Source organism: Centrocercus urophasianus, unplaced genomic scaffold, assembly GCF_019232065.1.
Source record: "Centrocercus urophasianus isolate 14NV4802_14NV808 unplaced genomic scaffold, USGS_Curo_1.0 seq_43, whole genome shotgun sequence".
In the NCBI taxonomy this organism is placed as follows: domain Eukaryota; kingdom Metazoa; phylum Chordata; class Aves; order Galliformes; family Phasianidae; genus Centrocercus; species Centrocercus urophasianus.
Window position 1 is genome coordinate 90313 of NW_024885011.1, and position 17949 is coordinate 108261.

Genomic DNA, 17949 nt, shown 5'->3' on the forward strand with positions numbered 1-17949 from the left:
CCAACTCCCTCAGCCTTTCTTCATAGGAGAGGTGCTCCTACCCTCATATCATTGTCACAGTCCTCTTTTGGACCCATTCCAACATCTCTGCATCCCTCCTGTGCTTGGAGTCTGGACACAAAACCAAGCAGAAAACACCTAATCCTTCCTGCAAATTGTGGTCAACTGAAATGTTCTTTAACTTTTAGTTATGGATCATTATGGTTTGGTTTCCCATGGTGCCACTCAGTCCAGAGATGCCTTATTAAGTGTTGCTTACACGTGGGCTTTTTCTCACCTGGATCTCAGCACGCAGCACACAGCGCCCTGCCAGGACCAGTGCGCGGGTGGGGCAGGGCAGGAAGGAGTGGCATGACAGCACTTTCTGCCGGCCAGTCCCCCCAGCGGTTTCACAAAGCCACACCACAGCATGCAGTGACCGCCCCGCAGCACGCTTCCTGCAGTGCCCCTCCTCAGGAAGGGATCGGGCAGGAAAGGTTACTCAGACAGGGTTTGCCCTCGTAGTCTGAATCATGTAGCGCGGACAGGCCAGAGGCGGCAAAACAATGTGTTCCTCAGCTGCCAGCTGTACGCAGAGGCCCAGGTACAGCACACTGAGGAGGGACAACCCCTGTCCCAAAGCATGGACATGACTGAGTAGGCCAGTGGGAGAATGCGGGATTTGCGCAGTGATGGATGCACCAATGCATCACTAAGCCCAGACCCTGCAGCAGCCGCATGGTCGCTATGTGCAAACCTCCAGGCTCCCAGCAGCGCACTGACGGCTGCAGCAGCGTTCTACCCCACACATCCCTGTAGATGTGGCTCTGCGAACCGTGCAGGTAAGGCGGAGGGGGGGGTCAACGCCCAGTGGGACGGAACGGCCAATCGCACTACACAGAGTGTGGCGCGCACACGGCGCCCACCCGGAAGTAGGTTCCGGAAGTAGGAGTGGGTTCCGGTAGCCTGTTCCGGAAGTACCCGCGGCCGGAGCGCGGCTCATCTCTCCGGGCGGCAGCGCCTCCTTGCGACCGGAGCTGGGAGAGCAGCGCAGAGCCCGGCCCCGCCCAACCTGGCCCTGAACGCCCTCAGAGATGGAGCTCAGAGATGGATAGCCTCTCCGGCCAGCAGTGCGAGCGCTTCACCGTCTTCTGAGCAAAACATTTCTTGGTACGATCTAACCCAAACCTCCCTCTTTTAGTTGATGCCACTCCCCTTTGTCCTCTTCATCCTGGTTCAGAGCAAAATCCAAACATGGAGCATCCCAGCTCTGCACTCTGCTTTCCGCGCGGCGTCATTCTGTATCTTGTAGAACATACTCTTGGCCTGATAAAATACACTGAGAGAATACACCTTGGCTTCTCGTAAGTATGAGACTGACATAACTTCACATAGTTCTGCTAACAGATTTCTATACCTGCTAGGTTATTATCAGGTATCTCATGCAGTAAAACGTTGTTTGATTTCTATAAATATTTGACAGCCACACAGGTAAATTCCAAAGGTCACTTTTTACGAGGTGCCTCAGAGGAAAGGGCTCATGCCATGTTCCGTTCTCACTTAGCCCATTCCAGAGATCAACTCTGTTACACCGGAGGGCATTGTGCTGCAATCTTTGCAGCATTTCTGCTTTCATCCTAAGCAGTCTCACCTCTGCTCCCTCTTCAGTTCGATGAGTAGTGCCACGCATGGGCTGCACAAGGAAGTGAAGCTGTGCACATGCGTGTCAGTAATTAACCACATATTCCTCCACCATCTATACAACTTAGTACAGGAAAACAATACGATGACAAGGTAGCAAGGAAAGAAATAAATTTCATGTGGAAAAGTTCTGCTTCAGTATGTCTGCATGGAGAATCAGAGTGCTGGCAGTTCTGTGCTTCCTGTGGCAGCCCAGAGGTACGTCATGGCTTTGTCACTTTCGCTTTGCTGGGCTATGTGGCTTTGCTTGGGGGACGGAAGACATAGACAACATGTTGAAAGCAGTAAGGATGGGAATGATTTTCATAAAGTAAAACATTTCACTGTAAAGAAATGGCAATTTAAAATCAAAGAATCATAGCATGGCTGAGGTTGGAGAGGACCCTAAAGACCGTCCCACTCCAACTCCCTACTGTGGGCTAGTTGCTCCCCACCAATTCAGGCTGCCCAAGGGCTCATCCATGGTCTTGGGCACCTTCAGGAATGGGGCACCCACAGCCCCTTTGGGCAGCAGTGCCAGTTATCTTACTACTGAATATGTCTTGTTGAAGATTGCAATGTACATGTTTATTTACCGGAAACAGCTGGTGCCAAAAAGTGCAAGTGGTGAGCCTGCATGCTGCATCCTGCTGTACTTGTGACATGTCTGCCTTCATGAGTTGGAAGTGGATGGGTGGAGTGACCCAGTGGTTTGTGCCTCATCTGAGCTTCAGGATGTGAGAGAACAAGGGAGTCAGGCTGGAGTTTGTGGGGTTGTAAAACAGATCACAGGAGAATCCAGTGAAATTATGGGGGATGCTGCTCCAATTACAGAATTGGATGGCTCACACGCATTGCAGTCCTAATTCTGACAGCTGTTGAGATGAAGATGTTTTGTGGTGAGGTGAGGAAAAAGCAACAACATCACAGACATACCTGTTTCCTCAACTAGCTTACAGTCATAAGTGAATTGAGCTGCTGTGCCCCAAATTTTGAAACCACCTTTGTCAACAACAAGTGATATTTCCTATTTCCAAAGCAATGTTTAATAATTCACTTAATTTTCCTTTTTGATCAGGTCATGGTCAACTTCCTCCTCCTCAAAATGTTACATTACTGTCAAAGGATTTTGATATGATTTTGACATGGACTCCAGGAAAAGGATATCCACCAGATGTGTCATACACTGTGAGATATGAAAGGTGAGTGCTTACAAAGGGATCTGATAGGAAGTATGGCACAGAGCAAACATCTCTGGGTGTGCTTAATCAGAGTCATTATGATCAATGATCTGACTGCATCCTTTCACCGAAGTCAATCCTTTTCTGTCCGGAAAGCAGAAAAGCATTCTGCATGGATGCTGAATCTTTCAGTAAGATAGTGCAGAAAAACACTTCCTTCACTTGCCATATAAATTATAACAAAAGATGTTTGATGTGGTGCATTTGTTTCTTGTTTTAGCAAGACACGCATGGACAAATGGATAAAGGTTCCTCATTGCAGAAACATTCACAGTATCTCTTGCAACCTCACGTGTGTGATTCCAAACTTCTTCATTAAATTCCGGGCTCAAGTAAAAGCCGCTTCTGGACGACTCCATTCGCCATGGGTAAAATCACAGTTCAAGGAGTACCATTTAGATGGTGAGTGTCTGTTAGGAACAGCCTGGCTGGAAGGACATCCCAGCAACAGTGTCTGCATGAGCAAATTAGTTAAACCAGGAAGAGAAACACGAAGCTTTATGAACGCCAGAATTGAGTGGGCACAAGCAACAGTGAGCCATGATGATTTGAAATTAAGTTTTGTGGCTGGTATCAGAATTTGTTTCATCAATGCTCTAAGTGAATGAAGTGGTTTCAAGCTCACCACAACAGAAAGACAGTATCACTGAAGTTATGTTACATTAAAAAAATGAGATGTTCCTTTACCTTTCTGTTTCTTTTCTCTGGAAAAAATGGGATCTTGAGCCTTAACAACTTCAGAGATCTTGGAAAGAAAAGCTGACCATAAGTGTCCATTATTAGCATAAAATATAGCACCTCCTTCCCTCATGTCCACCACAAGATATCAGCTAGAAGTTTAGGTCAGCCAAATAAAACATTAGTTCTGTGAAACTACGATGTCAGCAAGCACTATTCTTATTCTTATGTCTGTCACTCAATTGTAGTGGAACTGGCTCCCCCACTGCTAAACATGAATGTAAAGGAAGACGTAATCCATGTGAGTGCCACTTTTCCTATGGCCATCTGTGTGGAGAGTTTATCTTGGATGTATGACTTCAACTTTTGGGAAGCTGGATCTGAAGACAAGGTCAGTAAAAGAAGTACTATGTAGATGAAACAGAGGAATGAAGCTGAAATGAAATAGATGCAAATATCTATGCAGAGAGTGATTGGAGGCTTGCCCAGAGAAATCGAAATGGCCAAACCAGAGTTAACTAAAGCTGGAGAAGATATGAGTGTGTTACATTCAGTATCTTCGTTTTATTGGTAGTTCTGTTTCTTACTGTATTTTTATCTATTATAGATGTGATGTTCAGAAGCAACTGAACAGTCAGAGAAAAATCCATGGTTTAGAACAGCTAGTTTGGGTGCTGCTAACAGCATAGCTGTGGCAGCAAAAAGCATAGCACAGACATGAAGAGATGCTTACTACAAATAGCAAGCAAGGCAAGTGCCTCACTATGCGCCTTCCAACCACTGGTGCCATGCAAACAGGATGATGAGACTCATGGCAAAAAGGGTAGAGAAACACCATCCCAAAAATGAGTCATCTTTCTAACCCTCTGTTCCTTTTGTCTCCAAACAGAAGCAATACAAAAGCATCTTTAGGAAAAAGGCAGTGACTATCGACACCACTGCACTCAGAGGCAATTACTGCTTGAATGCCAGATCTTCCATTCAAAGCATCGACTTCAAGCACAGCAAGTTCTCTCAGCCAGTGTGCATGCTGTTAAACCATAAAGGTATGATCTTCCTGAGGAAGGATGTACTAAGATATCAGATGAGGTTACAGAATGTCAAAGAATTCCATCAAAATCAGCTTCTTGGAAGAAAAAAAAAAAAAAAGGCTTTCTGTTAAATTGTTTGGATTTGGATTTTCAAGTAAAAGGTTTCTGCCTTCTGTAGCAATGTTTTCATTGGAAATATCCAGTCCTAAGATATTTCCCAAAAATCCTGAATTATTATACTTGGGTTATGCTACCACTAAAGCCTTGGGAATTTTCAAATTTCTCCCGGCAGAGAGAAAAAAGAAATCAATAAAGCCTTACTTTTTACCTCCTCTAATTAAGGCACTGGCTGGTATCAACAATCATTTCTAACATTTCTGACTTAGAGGCTGGTCTTAGGCACATCTGCCATCCTTTTCTCTAGAAAAACAGGATCTCGAGCCTTAACAGTTTCAGAGATCTTGGAAAGCAAAGCTGACCAAGACACAAAGGTGTGTGTTATTAGCATAAAATATACCACCTTCATGAAATTTGTTTTTGTCTTTTTCTGTTTCACTAGGGGAATGGAAGTTCCCTTTTTCCGCCACGATCCCAGTCTGTGTCCTCCTCATCCTTCTGACAAGTGCCTCCACCATTTGGCTGCTGAAACAAGATGCAAAGCATAAGCAGATGCCTCAAGCTTTGGTATGGCCCAAATGCTGGAGTACCTTCCCGGATCGAAGTCTGGCTGATTTTCAGAGGGCATCTGGGAGGGAGTGTAAAAGTTGCTTATGGTCTGTGCTTCTCAGTTCTGCATTCAGAAGCCCCCTTACAAGACAGCTTTGATTCTGGCATATCCTATATCCAAAATTTTCTTTGAAAAGCATCACTGACCTATTTTGTGTCTTTTCTCTGATAGGATTTATCTAATTGTAAAATTGCTGGACCAACCTTTTGCTGTGAGCGCAAAGAAAATGAATTCCTCACAGACTGTCTTATCTGCACAGATAGGCCAGTGTCACAAGGGAAGAAAAACAAAACTTTAGCACAGAACAACAAACTATGGATGGCTTCCTTCCTACTATCATCATCATCATCATCAGAAGAGGAGGAAGAGGAAGAAGACAGTAGTAGTTTCATACCATACACTGAAATGCTTCAGTTTCCAAGAAGACACTTCACCTGTCAAACATCCAGAACAGCTGACGCAGAAACTATCTTGGGCTCCACATCTGGAGGTCTCACTCTGGATGGTGGATCCGCATTTGACTTAAGTGCCCTGGGTTTCTCTTTCTTTCCCACAACAAAAGATGAGGTGGACACCTCAGGATCCCAAGGAAATGAAAAGGCATCACATTCTCACAGTTCCTCTTTGGGAAGAATATCACTCACTGATGTGAGATTCCCAGCTCCCAGGGAACATGGACAGCATGATACAGACAGCGATGACTGCCTGGAAGTGAGCATTCTTCACCCACTAGCGAACAAGAGTTGCACCAGGCTTCCAGCTGATGAACACTGTCTGTATAGGAAAGATCATGATTTTACCATATATTACCAGAAATCAACACTTGATCAGCCTGTCCAGGTCAGTGAGAACTCGCTGCTCAATGAGGATCCCACCATGGAGAAACTCATTTACTTTCAGACATTACAGGTGGCAGAAGATGAAGGTATTGCAAGTGACTGTGACAGTGATAATTGCACAGGAGGAACACCTCCTGCATCCACGGTGCTAGGTGATGCATTTAGGACTTCAGATATGGAGAAAAGATATGATAAAAAGTTTAAATTCAAAGGCTATCAGCACTCACATTACATGAGAAGGAGCTAGAGTATACCTTGCAGTTCTGCAGCATGCCTGGAAGATGCTAGAGAGCTATACAGATCCAGGCAATGATACCTGGACAAGAATAAGGACAAATAATCGATAGTGCTGTGGATTGTTTGTGTTTGTTTTTTGATGTCTTTGGTTTTGTGTTTTTTTAATTTATTACATACTTTTTAATTTATTAGATATTAGGTACTAGATAAGATTTTTTTTTTTTTTTTCTACTGATGTCTGGTCATCAAAGATATGGCTTTGGGACACAAAAGATATATTTTTACTGCTAGGTAATGTACATTAACTGTGCCCCTGTAGGAATACAGCTGTGACAGACATTAAAACTATGACATGGGACACCATCTGAACCCAGCAGGGGCGAGGCATGCAGTGATACCTCCTGTAGGTATCACATTGCAAACACGCAGTGCCTTGTGTTCTCTTGAGATTTGCCATCAACCTACAGAGATCACCTTCTATGTTTCAGTGGAGTGAACCAAAGTCACAGTGAGAAATGTGTAGCATGTTTATTTATTCATTTTGCTTTTTATACAAATGTACTTACTGTTTTCCCCTGCTGTGCAGGATGTCTGGGAGATGCTACATGCAGAAGTAATATATTTTCATAGATAAATCCGTGTGTGCGCTTTCATATTTCGCAGATCTACAAAGAGTGGCTCAGCTATTCTTGAAAAGCAATTTAAAAACAGAACTCTGTCATAGACTTTCCATTTCTACTCTTTTTTTCCTGAGTGGGGTTGTATGACACTTCCCAGCCAGGTCTCCATCTGGGTCACTGAAAGAGAAGGATTGCAGCTCTCTGAGCCAAGAATCAAATCAGAAGTCCACCAAGAACAGACACAGATACAGGGCCTCTCTTTGCTGGGCAATGCTGACTTCTTCAGATTATTTTTAATTTGTGCTCTTTGCATCTCATGGAAACATATTCTCCTAGGTTTCTCGCCCCCCCAGTAAAAGGACATGGAGGAAAGCAATGTGTTTGAAGAAAGAGGGAGAAACAGAACTGTTTCATGTGAGGGAGGGGGTATCAATGTTAACATCTCTAAAGAACCCAAAGAATAACATCAGAAAGAGGTAGGGAGGGATATGAGGTGCTGGGGCTGCTTCAGAAGAGGAGAGCAAGGCGTACTAATTAAAATCCCACCTTAAAATTAAAGAAGGAGGTGGTTAAAAATATTACTGGAGTAGAAACCTCTATTTCTTACCCATCACCCCCAAGGTATCCTTAGGTTCATCCTGTATTGAAATCCCTTCTCTTAATTTAGAAAGATACAGATCACCCAAACATAATTACCAATCAATTTCTTGTGCAATCAAGAAAATCCCCTAAGCCTTTAGTTACAGGAAGCTGAGAAGTTGAGTAACTTCTACAAAATTACTTGGATGTGTCATAACTTTCCCAAAAGAGCCTGTGATCGATTCTCTGTCTTGTCCAGGTTCTCCCAGGATGAGAGCTGGAGGGAAGGCTGCCAACCAGATAAGCCTTACTGGTGGAGGCAACATCCCACTCCTGGATGTCCTTTGCCCAGGCTTGAGACCTTCTTTCCACTGGAAAAGGATGAGGAACACCAGAGCACCTTGCTCCCTCTGTCAGTCTGTACCTTCTACCTTACCTAATGGCTGTAGCTATGCAATGAGTAAAGAAGCTCTCCCCTTTCATTGGAAGAGCTGTGATCCAGTTCACTAACAAGTCTGGCTATTGCTTAGCTGCTGAAGAAGCCTGGAGGAATTTGAGCCTTATGCAGTGGCCTAGTTAGCCCCACACATAATCAAGAACTCAGGACAGGACTTTCTCATTTTGTCAACAGTTATGTCCATGGGATAAGTAATCCAGTGAGGTTACCCAGTCTGTGTTGAATGAGTAGTTAGATGATAAAAATTCAAAAGCAGTGCCTAAGAGAGCTTTCTAAGCTTCAAGTTAGGCTATACGTGTGAAGCTTTCTCTACCGACGATATCATAGGAAACATAAGCAGCATGCGATAGTACCAGTTCTTCTGGTTTTACACACTTCTGCTGGTTCTAAATCCACAGCTCCTGAAGACAGACTACTGGTTTTCACTAAAGAAGGAAATGTCTTCCCTTTTTCTGAAGAGAAGTTGAAAATGTAACTGAACAACACCCTAAAAGCCTAAGAAAGGAATGGAAAACTATGAGCTATGTCTGTTTCTTGCTTAGATTTCATATAAATGTGTAGTTTTTTTATTGGATGATATTGATGATATCCAGTATAGACCCTCACAGTGTCATCAGCCGCTAAAATTAACTGTAGGTCTACAGATGAGAAAAGCCATAAAAAAAAAAAAAAAAAAAAAAACAGTGGCAAGACACTCCTGCTACAGGAAAGCAGCCTCCCATCTATGTGAAAGGAAGATGCTCTGCAGCCACCCAGCAGGATGCACACCTTGGCAGACCCAATTTGTGCTCTGCCCAGTGCAGCAGGGCCACATGAGTCATTTGGCTCCCATTCACACCCACTATGAATAACAGCAGAGCTTAAAAAAACTACTGATTTATTTTGACTTTCATTTCAGGAAAATATCAAAAGGTATTTCCTAGGGAAATAGGTGTCTTGTTTGCAGCAGTTACAGTGCCAGCTATGTGCAGAGCAGTAAGTATTCACTTCCGGAGTTTTAAAAAGTTAAAGCTATCCAACTAGAAAAGCAAGCCCCAAAACTGAAAAATGTCAACAAGGGCCTTTAGTCAAGGAGCTCTTTGTCAGGAAAATGGCATTTGGCTCTCTTTCAAGAAAAAAGACGGGGATTTTCTAAGCCTCTGGCTTGTGCACCTTTGTACAGCTACGTGTGTATACTTGGAAGGAGTGTTCCTGTTTGTCCCTTAAATGCTCTCTTATGTGCTCACACATGCGTACAGATCTTTTGCTGGTGATCTCAGACAAGCACGCAGGCGGGACAGCAGCTCTGCAGCCAGTTACTGAGCAACAAATCCAACCTGGCCTCACAAACAAGAATTTAGCTGCTGTAAAAGGTGATTCACCAGCACACTGGCTCAACCGCCTGCTCTCCCAGCCCGCCTTGCACTGCTATTCATGAAGAAACTTCTGGTCGTCTTGGCTGTGTGTTCAGTGGTCGGTAAGTCCTGACTTCTATCTCTGATGGTGGTTGTTTCAGTTTGGATCTGTATTAGTGGACGTAGTTCAGTTGTGTTTCCTGAAGTAAGACCTTGAGAATGAGCTATCATTCAAGACTGTCCAAAAGCTCTCTCCTGTGTTGCTCTTACCTTTTAACATTTTCAAAGATAAGAAAAGACTCTTTCAATCTAAAGTGTTTGCCACTGATACAATACAAGCTGAATCCCAGAAGAGCGAAGGATATTTACGGAGTTCAGTCCCTTTGTCTTGTGCAATGAGGCATGTGAACAGAAGAACCAGAAGCTCTGATTTTAAAAGAGATACAAACAAATCATGGAATCATGAAATTGGAGTTGGAGGGCACCCTTGAGGCCATCTGGTCCCTCTTTTCTGCAGCATACTGGAATGCCCACTACTCCATCAGTGCTCATCCCCTGACCTGGCATGTCTACAAGCACGGGGCACGACCACCTCTCTGGGAAACCTGTGCCAGTGCTTCACTGTCTGTAGTGTAAAAAACTTCTTTCTTAGATATTGAATCTCCTCTTTTTTAGTTGAAAACCATTTCCCCTGTCCTATGACAACAGACCCAGCTAAAGATTCTGTCCCCTTTCTTCTTATATCCCCTCCCTAAATACTGAAAGGATCTTGTCCAGGTCACCTCCATTCTGGTTATGAATTTTCCTGTAGGTGAAATGTTGCTTCTTCTACCTGCTTAGCACACCACTTTTTTCCAGGGATGAAGACATTTACAAATGCCATAAGGGGGCTGCTCCTTTCCAGCAAGATCAGGCTGAAGCCCAAACTATTTTGAGGAGTTGGTTGACAGTGAAAAGCAAGAGTTAAGAGTAATGTACGTGCTGTGTAACTTTGAGGACTTGCCTACAGTTCGAATTTACAGAGCTTATCAGTTCTGAAGGTTACTGTCCCAGTTAGGTTTTCTGAATCATCCTTCAGGAAATTCTGTGCTGTGTTCCCACAATGGAACGAAACCCAACTTCTCCAGGATATGTCATGTGTCACAGGTGGATTGCTGTTCTGGTGTGCTCTATGTGCTTATGAGACACAGCAGACACTGCTGCTTAGCAAAGCCAGAACCCACTGCCCCTGGCAAGCCAAAGGCTGCAGAGAGCCTGGAGAGCTGTGTGCTTTACACTGGCACACCCAGAGCAGAGTCCAGGCCCCAGGTTCTTGGCATGTCACTCTGCACAGGCAGTCTTCATCCCATAAAACATAGATTGTGGGAGGTTAGTGGCTGTCATACCCACAGCGGTGTGAAACTGATCTCAGCATATTACTTCCCTGAGTCTGGGCAGACAGCAGTGGCATTCCTAGACATGAATCCAGCCTCAAAAATCAGTCTGTTCTTCGTTTTCCATCCACTCAGCTGCTTTAAGAGAAACCTGATAAGACACTCCTGCATTCTCTTTTTGACTCTTAGGTTTTGAAGCCCATTCTGTATAAATTCCTGGCTTACATTCCTTTGTGATGAGCCAGTGATCTGCAGGGCCTACACAGCAGTGTGCCTGATCCAAGTTCTGCTTCTGTTCAAGCTTCTGCTTTGCAGCCCCCCTTTAACAAACTGGGAGTGGGATGTCTGCTACTTCTGTTCACCAAAGGGCTGAGCACCCATGGATTCATGTTCATCTGAGGGCTGAGGTGGCAAAATACACATTTTAACACGGTTTCTTTGTTACCATAGGCATTGCGACTACAGAGAGGTTGTCATGTCTGAAACGTGCAGCATTTTCTTCTACAAACTTTGAGAACATCCTAACTTGGGAAACTGAAGCAGATATCCCTCCTGGCACTGTATTTGATGTCCAGTATAAACAGTATGTGAAGTATGCTTCTTTTTGGGATTTAGTGGGTTTTATGGCCACTTTTCTCAGAGAGAAGGGCCATGAAAGAGAAGTCAATGTTGCCCTTTCTGCTGCTTATTTTGCTGTTACAGGCATGGTTCTGCTTAGACAAGAATTCAGTAAAAGATAGGATTATTTAAACTGACAGATGGTGCTTAGTTAAGCAATACTTTTACACCTTGACTCCATAACACAGTTTTGCCTTCAGCAACTTACTTCTCTCTGTTCTGCTGTTTCCCAATCTGTAAGTGCCATTAATAGCAACTGCCTTCCTCTGGTTCAGTCACCAGAGCTGCAAGAATTCCACCCTCTACTGCATTATACTTTTGTTGCATTTGTGTAAGTCTGCAAACTCAGCAGCAAACCTGCATGCAGTCATTGGGTAAAAGAGCCCAGCAATTGCTGGCTCACAGGATGCTCCTGTGTGTGCACCTTGAAACAAGCTGTCCTTCCTCAAAGCAACAGCCATGCAGAAGTGCCAATGGGAATAGATTAAGGGCTGTACTCGAGGGGGGGGGGGGGGGGTGTTGATTGCCATTTAATTCCCGGCCACTTGCAAATTACAGTAATGAATTTTAAAACTATTAGAGTCGGCAGAGCAGCCTGTCTGCATTATTCTAAAGGACTGTATTGCATCTACTCTACCAAACAACCTGAAAATTTTTTTGTCCTGTCAAAGGTATGGAGAGAAAGCCTGGCTTAACAAGTGGGAGTGCCAGAGCATCACACAGCTCTTCTGCAATCTCACTCGTGAAACAGAGAACTTCACAGAGCATTACTACGCCAGGGTGAGGGCTACTGGCCACCGCTGCTCCTCCAACTGGGTGCGCTCAGAGAGATTTGAACCCAAAAAGGAAAGTATGTACCACTGCTGGGGATTCATCCTAAGCTGGGGATTCACCCTAAGTCTCACTGATGTTTAGGATCATGTCTCCTCCACTTTCAGTACTGCAAGATTCTGTGCTTGCTAGGGAGGGAGTGAAAGCTTTCCAGGGCTGAAGAGGCGTCCAAGGCCAGGTAGAATGGGGCCCTGGGAAGCTCTATCTTCTCGGGAGCAACCAGCCCATGGCAGGGAGTTGGAAGTGGATAGCCTTTAAGGTCTCCTCCAACCTCAGCCATTCTGTGATTCTATGATTTTATGAAGAAGATTTGCTGGACAAAGCAGCAAACAAGCACACGGGCAGGGCCACCCCTGAGGTCTGGCACCCATCTACAATTACAGGGGAATGTCATCTTGTCCTTGGAGGAAGAGCTGCTCTTAAGGTGGCAGGGGAGCTTAGTGAGAGAGATGATGGGCACCCTGAGTCCAGGCAGTAATGCAGGCATCAAAGCCATGAGACATTAACTCCAGCAAACAAGCAGCAAGTCCACTTGATGCCCAGGGTTCCCAACACCCAAGCGGGCTGTACCAAACACACAACAAAGTCTCTGGAAGTTCTCTGGCTGACTCTGTGTCTAAAGTTTTTCCACTGCATGTGTCAAGAACAATTCAAGGATTCAGTAACAGTCAATGGAAGTGAAGAGCCTTCACATCTTTGCACAAATCAAGCCATGAAGGAGCCATATCATTGACCTGATCATTAAACATTCTCTTTCCATTGCAGCATAAGCCTTAACAATCCCAGTTAGGTGATCATACTCCCCAGAGCCATTCTTTTGACTTCCTTAAGCTACGCGTCCTTGAAGGAGCACTGAATGCTGCTTTTAAACATCATGTTACAGATTGAGTTACACCTGTGCATAATCAATGGCTATCAAGATGTTACAATCACAGAATAAACAAGAGAATTAGGCAAAGTAGATTACGATAACAAAGGAGAATAAATGGAAGGCTTACCCTTATGCTGGGCTCACCACAAAACACCAGAAGGAGGGATCTCCAGAAGAAATCCTTCACCCCCTCGGAGCCAGCTCTTAAATAGGTCTAGGAGGGGTGCAGCCAGGCTCCACCCCTTCCTGCAGCACAGGTGAATTGCCTTCACTGTGCTCCTCTGGCTGACTCATGGCTCGCCTCAGGTGATCAATCAGAGGTTCAGGCCGTCACTCAGTAGTTCCCATACAACCTGTGTTTAAACATTCAGTATTGCCCACACTTTTCACTGCAGATGAGAGTAGATGCACAAGAGCTGAATGGCCCTAAAGACACAATCTGAAGTAGGAACAGGGATTTAAGCAGCAGTGACCTGTGATGTGATCATCTCATCACATGCATGTGAAGGCAAGGGAACCAGTGCACAGTGAGAACTTGGTCCTAAGGAAAAGCCTTGGGAAAGAATTTCCAGAAACAAATGTTGGCTGTAGGCAGCAGAAACCCGAGGGAAGGCAGTATCTCTCGTCTCCTGATTTTTCCAGTGTCCAACAAAGCACAAATCAGAAACTTTTTTGTATGTAAGCAGACATCATCTCTTACAGACTGGGGTGCATGTATAAGATAGATTTAAAACTTGATAACCTATCAGCTTTAATCTAAACAGCTGACGCTTTCTGTTCTGTATTTTCTAGCTATTATTGGAGCACCAGAAGTGGAGTGTATTCCTCATGTACGGTCCATAAAGTTTCTTATACACTCCCCTTATACGCCACTGAGAGGTGAGGATGGCCACCAGCTAAGCATAGAGGACATTTATAGCAAGTTCGGTGCTGTTGATTATCACTTAACAATATTCAACCTAAGGACACGTCAAAAGGTAACAGACAACCTCAGGGCATGAGGCATTGACTTTTGTGATCAGATTTTGCGATCAGGTGGAGAAGGGCATCGAAACTGATACACGATGGATGCAATTTCTGATATACTGAAATCCCACAGGGGATTTTTCCACGGGGGGAACTCTAAGCCTTTGACATTCAGCGGACAAACAGAACTTTAAGCATTTCTCTGAAAATTTCGAAAAGAAGCCAGAGTTCAACAGTCTAAGTAGACAAAAGTACCTGACAGAGACTGGAAAAGCAAGGGATGTAGTTCTAATCTCAATGAATTGAAATGCAAAAACTGAATACAGTAATAGTGAAAAGTGATTGTATGTTTAGAACTATACAGAATTACTGTTTCCTGTAGCACCTTATTAGTGAATAAAATATGCTGTATTTTTCAGTCTGAGTTCAGGAAATCGTATGTATGTAATCTTTCTGACATACAGAATTTGCTTTTGTTTTAAATAGTGGATAAAGAATGAGCATAACAAAGAACTTGAAGTTTCCAATCTGGACCCAGACACAGAGTATAATGGAACAGTGCATCTCTATCTCCTTGAGAGAAGCAGCAAATCTCAAGTATTTTGGGTTAAAACACTACCAGGTGAGGCTGTTAACTCTGCTCAACTAAAAGTCTTTCTGGGATACCAGGTGCACAAAAGAGACCAATTTTTAGCTGGTATAGAATAACACAGCCTTTACAGAGATGTTGAAGCAGTGCTAGTTTAAAATTCTTGTCCAGTGCAACCTATAATCATTTGGGTGATCCCTTGCAACCGTTCTGACACTACATTTTCTCCTTGTTCTTTCCTTCATTGACCAGATAACACATGGCTCTTCTACTGTTTCGTGGCTCTTGGATTCTGTGCTGGGCTGGTGTTTGCTGCTATTGGTTTTGTGATCTATAAGTACGTCAAGCAACACAGTGCACAGCCCATGTCTTTGGTGAGTGTTCTTAAGTCAATACTGCAAATCTTTGAACTGTTCGGGACTTTGTATATTGCTAGCTGGGGAGGATGCGTGAGCAGGTGAGGGCATCGTCTAGGTCATGGTGTCCAACCTGTTGGCTTGCCTGGGCTGCACTGAGTGAACAGGAACTGTTTCATACGTACAAAAACATACATTAGCAGAGGGATCCCACTGTTGCTGCCACCACTGCTAAAATGCAGCAGATGCTGCCTCTCTGTGCTAAATCCTCTGGTGGGTCTCCTTAAATGCTCACAAGTGCCAGTGAATGTCAATGAGCATAGATTTCCTCCACATGGAGGAATTCAATTCCACCATTTGCTTCATTCACAAGTCAGTGTCAGATGCCATTCTATCAGACTGTCCCTCTGCTGTTGTCTGTCTCAGGGAATGGCATATTGGTGGGATGGTTCAACCTCTGCCAACCACTGCCATACCACCAACATCCGCCTCTGTCATTGGGGGGCTGACATCATAAACCAGGAGGCATTACTTTAAGAGCAGCCCTCGTTAAATATAAAATTATGTATTTAAGTAATACAATTTAACTTTTAATATTTGCATTAAAACGTAAAAAAAGAGGGCAACAAAACCAAAATTCCTGTGGGAAATGTGACTTCTTTGTTGAGAAAATGACACATCAGTCCCTGGTTTGATGGCAGTGACTACAGTTCTCATGGTGTTCATCAGAGATTTTTGATGAAATTTTACTCCTCCTGCATTTCATCCTTGACAACAATGGTTCACAAATGTGCTTACTGCCAAAAGGCAATGATATGAATAAGGTATGATGGAGAAGTGAAGGGTATTTCTCTCTAGTAAAAGAGGGATTATGGACATCTGGCAAAGAGACATGATCAGATTTTTGAGCTGCATATTTGATTGCAACTCTATACGTTCCATTTGGAAATACTCAGTTCATGTGTTTAAGTCAACTGAAAATGGAGTTGCAAGTATAAATTGATACTTTTTTTGGCCATCTTGAAACCTACCCTCAGGTTTCTGTATCACAATGGAAAGCGCGTCTGCATATTTTCTGCTGCTTGCAGGGCTGCATTTGGCCTATTATCAGAATGCATGCAATGATTTGCCATCATGTGAGTCAACTGCACTGCGCTTTCCCCACGTCCTGGATTCAGCCCAGACAGTGCTCATCACACATCATTCCTTGTATCAGCATTGCAAATGCCTGGTGGTGGTTGCTGGCTCTTACTGGTGTTTCTCCAAAGAAAATTTCATAGACTCGTGGAATTGTTTGAGTTGGAATTGTTTGAGTTGGAAGGGAACCTTACGGGTCATCTGTATGCTCTGTGATGAACGGGGAATTTTTAAGACCCTTAAGCAGATCTTCAAAGTCACAGAGTTCTTGTTGATAACTCGTTTGTCTGTCTCCTTGAATAGGACTTCAGAGGGATCTCATCGTTCCAGCCTCTAACTCTGACAGTGGAACATGTTATAAAGCCTATAAATTTATCCAAACCTTCACTTCTCATCCCCGAAGCACAGTTCCCACAGGTAGGCCAATGTTTGGACAAAGCACTGGAGCCGCCACAACCATTCCATCCATCACTGTGTACCTACCAGCAGCAAGCCAACCTATCGGTGTTCCAGGGCGCCCATCTGCTGTGCCCAGTGAGTGCAGCTCCTACTGGATATGCTCCTCAAGCCTCTGAGCAAAGCACTGCCAACCTCCCCATGACCTATGGTGTGTGTGTTGATGGCATAGACCATGGCAACAAGAATAACTTCCGTCTGAACCAGTTGCTAAAGGAAGTTTTGTCAGATAGCTCTGCTGGTGGGAAGCTTGTCAGTCATACACTGGGTGAAAGCTGCAGCCCTTGGAATTACAAAGAGCAGTGGCCAAATGTGGCACTGTGGGATAGCAGTGCCATGAGAGACTCAGCTCTTGTACGTGGGAGCCCTCAGCAAATACAGAAACTGCTGTTGCAGACTGATGGGGTTGAAAGCGAAGAGCATCTGCTACAGCTGCTGCTGCCTTCAGTGGAGCAAGGAGGATGCTACAGACAACAGACAGCAGAACTGCCACAATTACTGTCTTCAGTGACAGTTAACACAGACTGTGTTCCAGAGGATGAATCTCTGTCACGGCCATCAGCAGCCCACCTCCTCTCAGTCAGCACTGGTAACAACTTCCCTGGAGAGAAAACAGAGTGGTGGGTGTCACCAGATTCAGTGTCACATTCTGAAAATAAAATGCAGTTTCAGGAAATTTGGGAAGCAGAGAAGCTACTGGAAGCACGGGAGTTAAACTGCATGAAACTGGACCGTGTCATGTCCCAGGACACCATCTCGGAGTACAGCAGTGGCATTTCTCTCACTACACTGTTCAAAGACCTGAACTTAAAAGTACTGTGGGATCAAGCAGATGAAAACACAGAATTTTATTAAGGAGAGTTAATGATGTTAAAATCCAGGTTCTGTTTGTTTGTATGAAATAGAAGTGTGTCCTGCAAACAGCACATGCAAATAAATGTAGATAGTCTTGTCTTGTATGTAACACAGCACTGACAGTTTCCACTATGGTTCCCTCATAGACATAAGTATCTTACTAATGTAAGTACTTCCTACTGTACTATCATACTGTATCTTTTCACTTAGTACATTTTTAGTCTGTGGCTATTCCTCAGGTTGCTTATGAATTGGACTACTTTAAAGCTGAGTTAAGATTCAAGTTCTAATTCCAGATCCAGTTTCCTGAAAATTTAGCTGAGTTCACAGCAGAAACTGCATCTGCTCTTTACCAGCACCAAACCTCCAGGTCCAAAACAAACCCTCCTCTGAAGAAATTAAAGTGCAGACATATGCAAAGCTGAAAGAATTAAATATAACATACTACAGTGGAAGAAAGAAACAGAAATTGGTGTTCCACTCTTGCCATATGTG

At 44.1% G+C, this 17949-nt stretch overlaps 2 protein-coding genes across 2 annotated transcripts; both read left to right on the top strand.

Annotated features, from left to right (window-relative positions):
- Positions 1-402: 402 nt before the first annotated feature.
- On the top strand, positions 403-7047 carry IFNLR1 (interferon lambda receptor 1). Its single transcript, XM_042833996.1, has 7 exons — positions 403-1878; positions 2738-2861; positions 3121-3302; positions 3827-3969; positions 4468-4624; positions 5169-5293; positions 5508-7047. The coding sequence occupies exons 1-7, from the start codon at positions 1821-1823 to the stop codon at positions 6420-6422; spliced, it is 1704 nt and encodes a 567-aa protein (XP_042689930.1). The 5' UTR covers positions 403-1820; the 3' UTR covers positions 6423-7047.
- A 1747-nt stretch (positions 7048-8794) lies between these two features.
- IL22RA1 (interleukin 22 receptor subunit alpha 1) lies at positions 8795-17563 on the top strand. The gene is made up of 7 exons (XM_042833995.1): positions 8795-9524; positions 11226-11358; positions 12065-12243; positions 13888-14072; positions 14548-14683; positions 14903-15024; positions 16447-17563. The coding sequence occupies exons 1-7, from the start codon at positions 9482-9484 to the stop codon at positions 17452-17454; spliced, it is 1806 nt and encodes a 601-aa protein (XP_042689929.1). The 5' UTR covers positions 8795-9481; the 3' UTR covers positions 17455-17563.
- Positions 17564-17949: the final 386 nt, after the last annotated feature.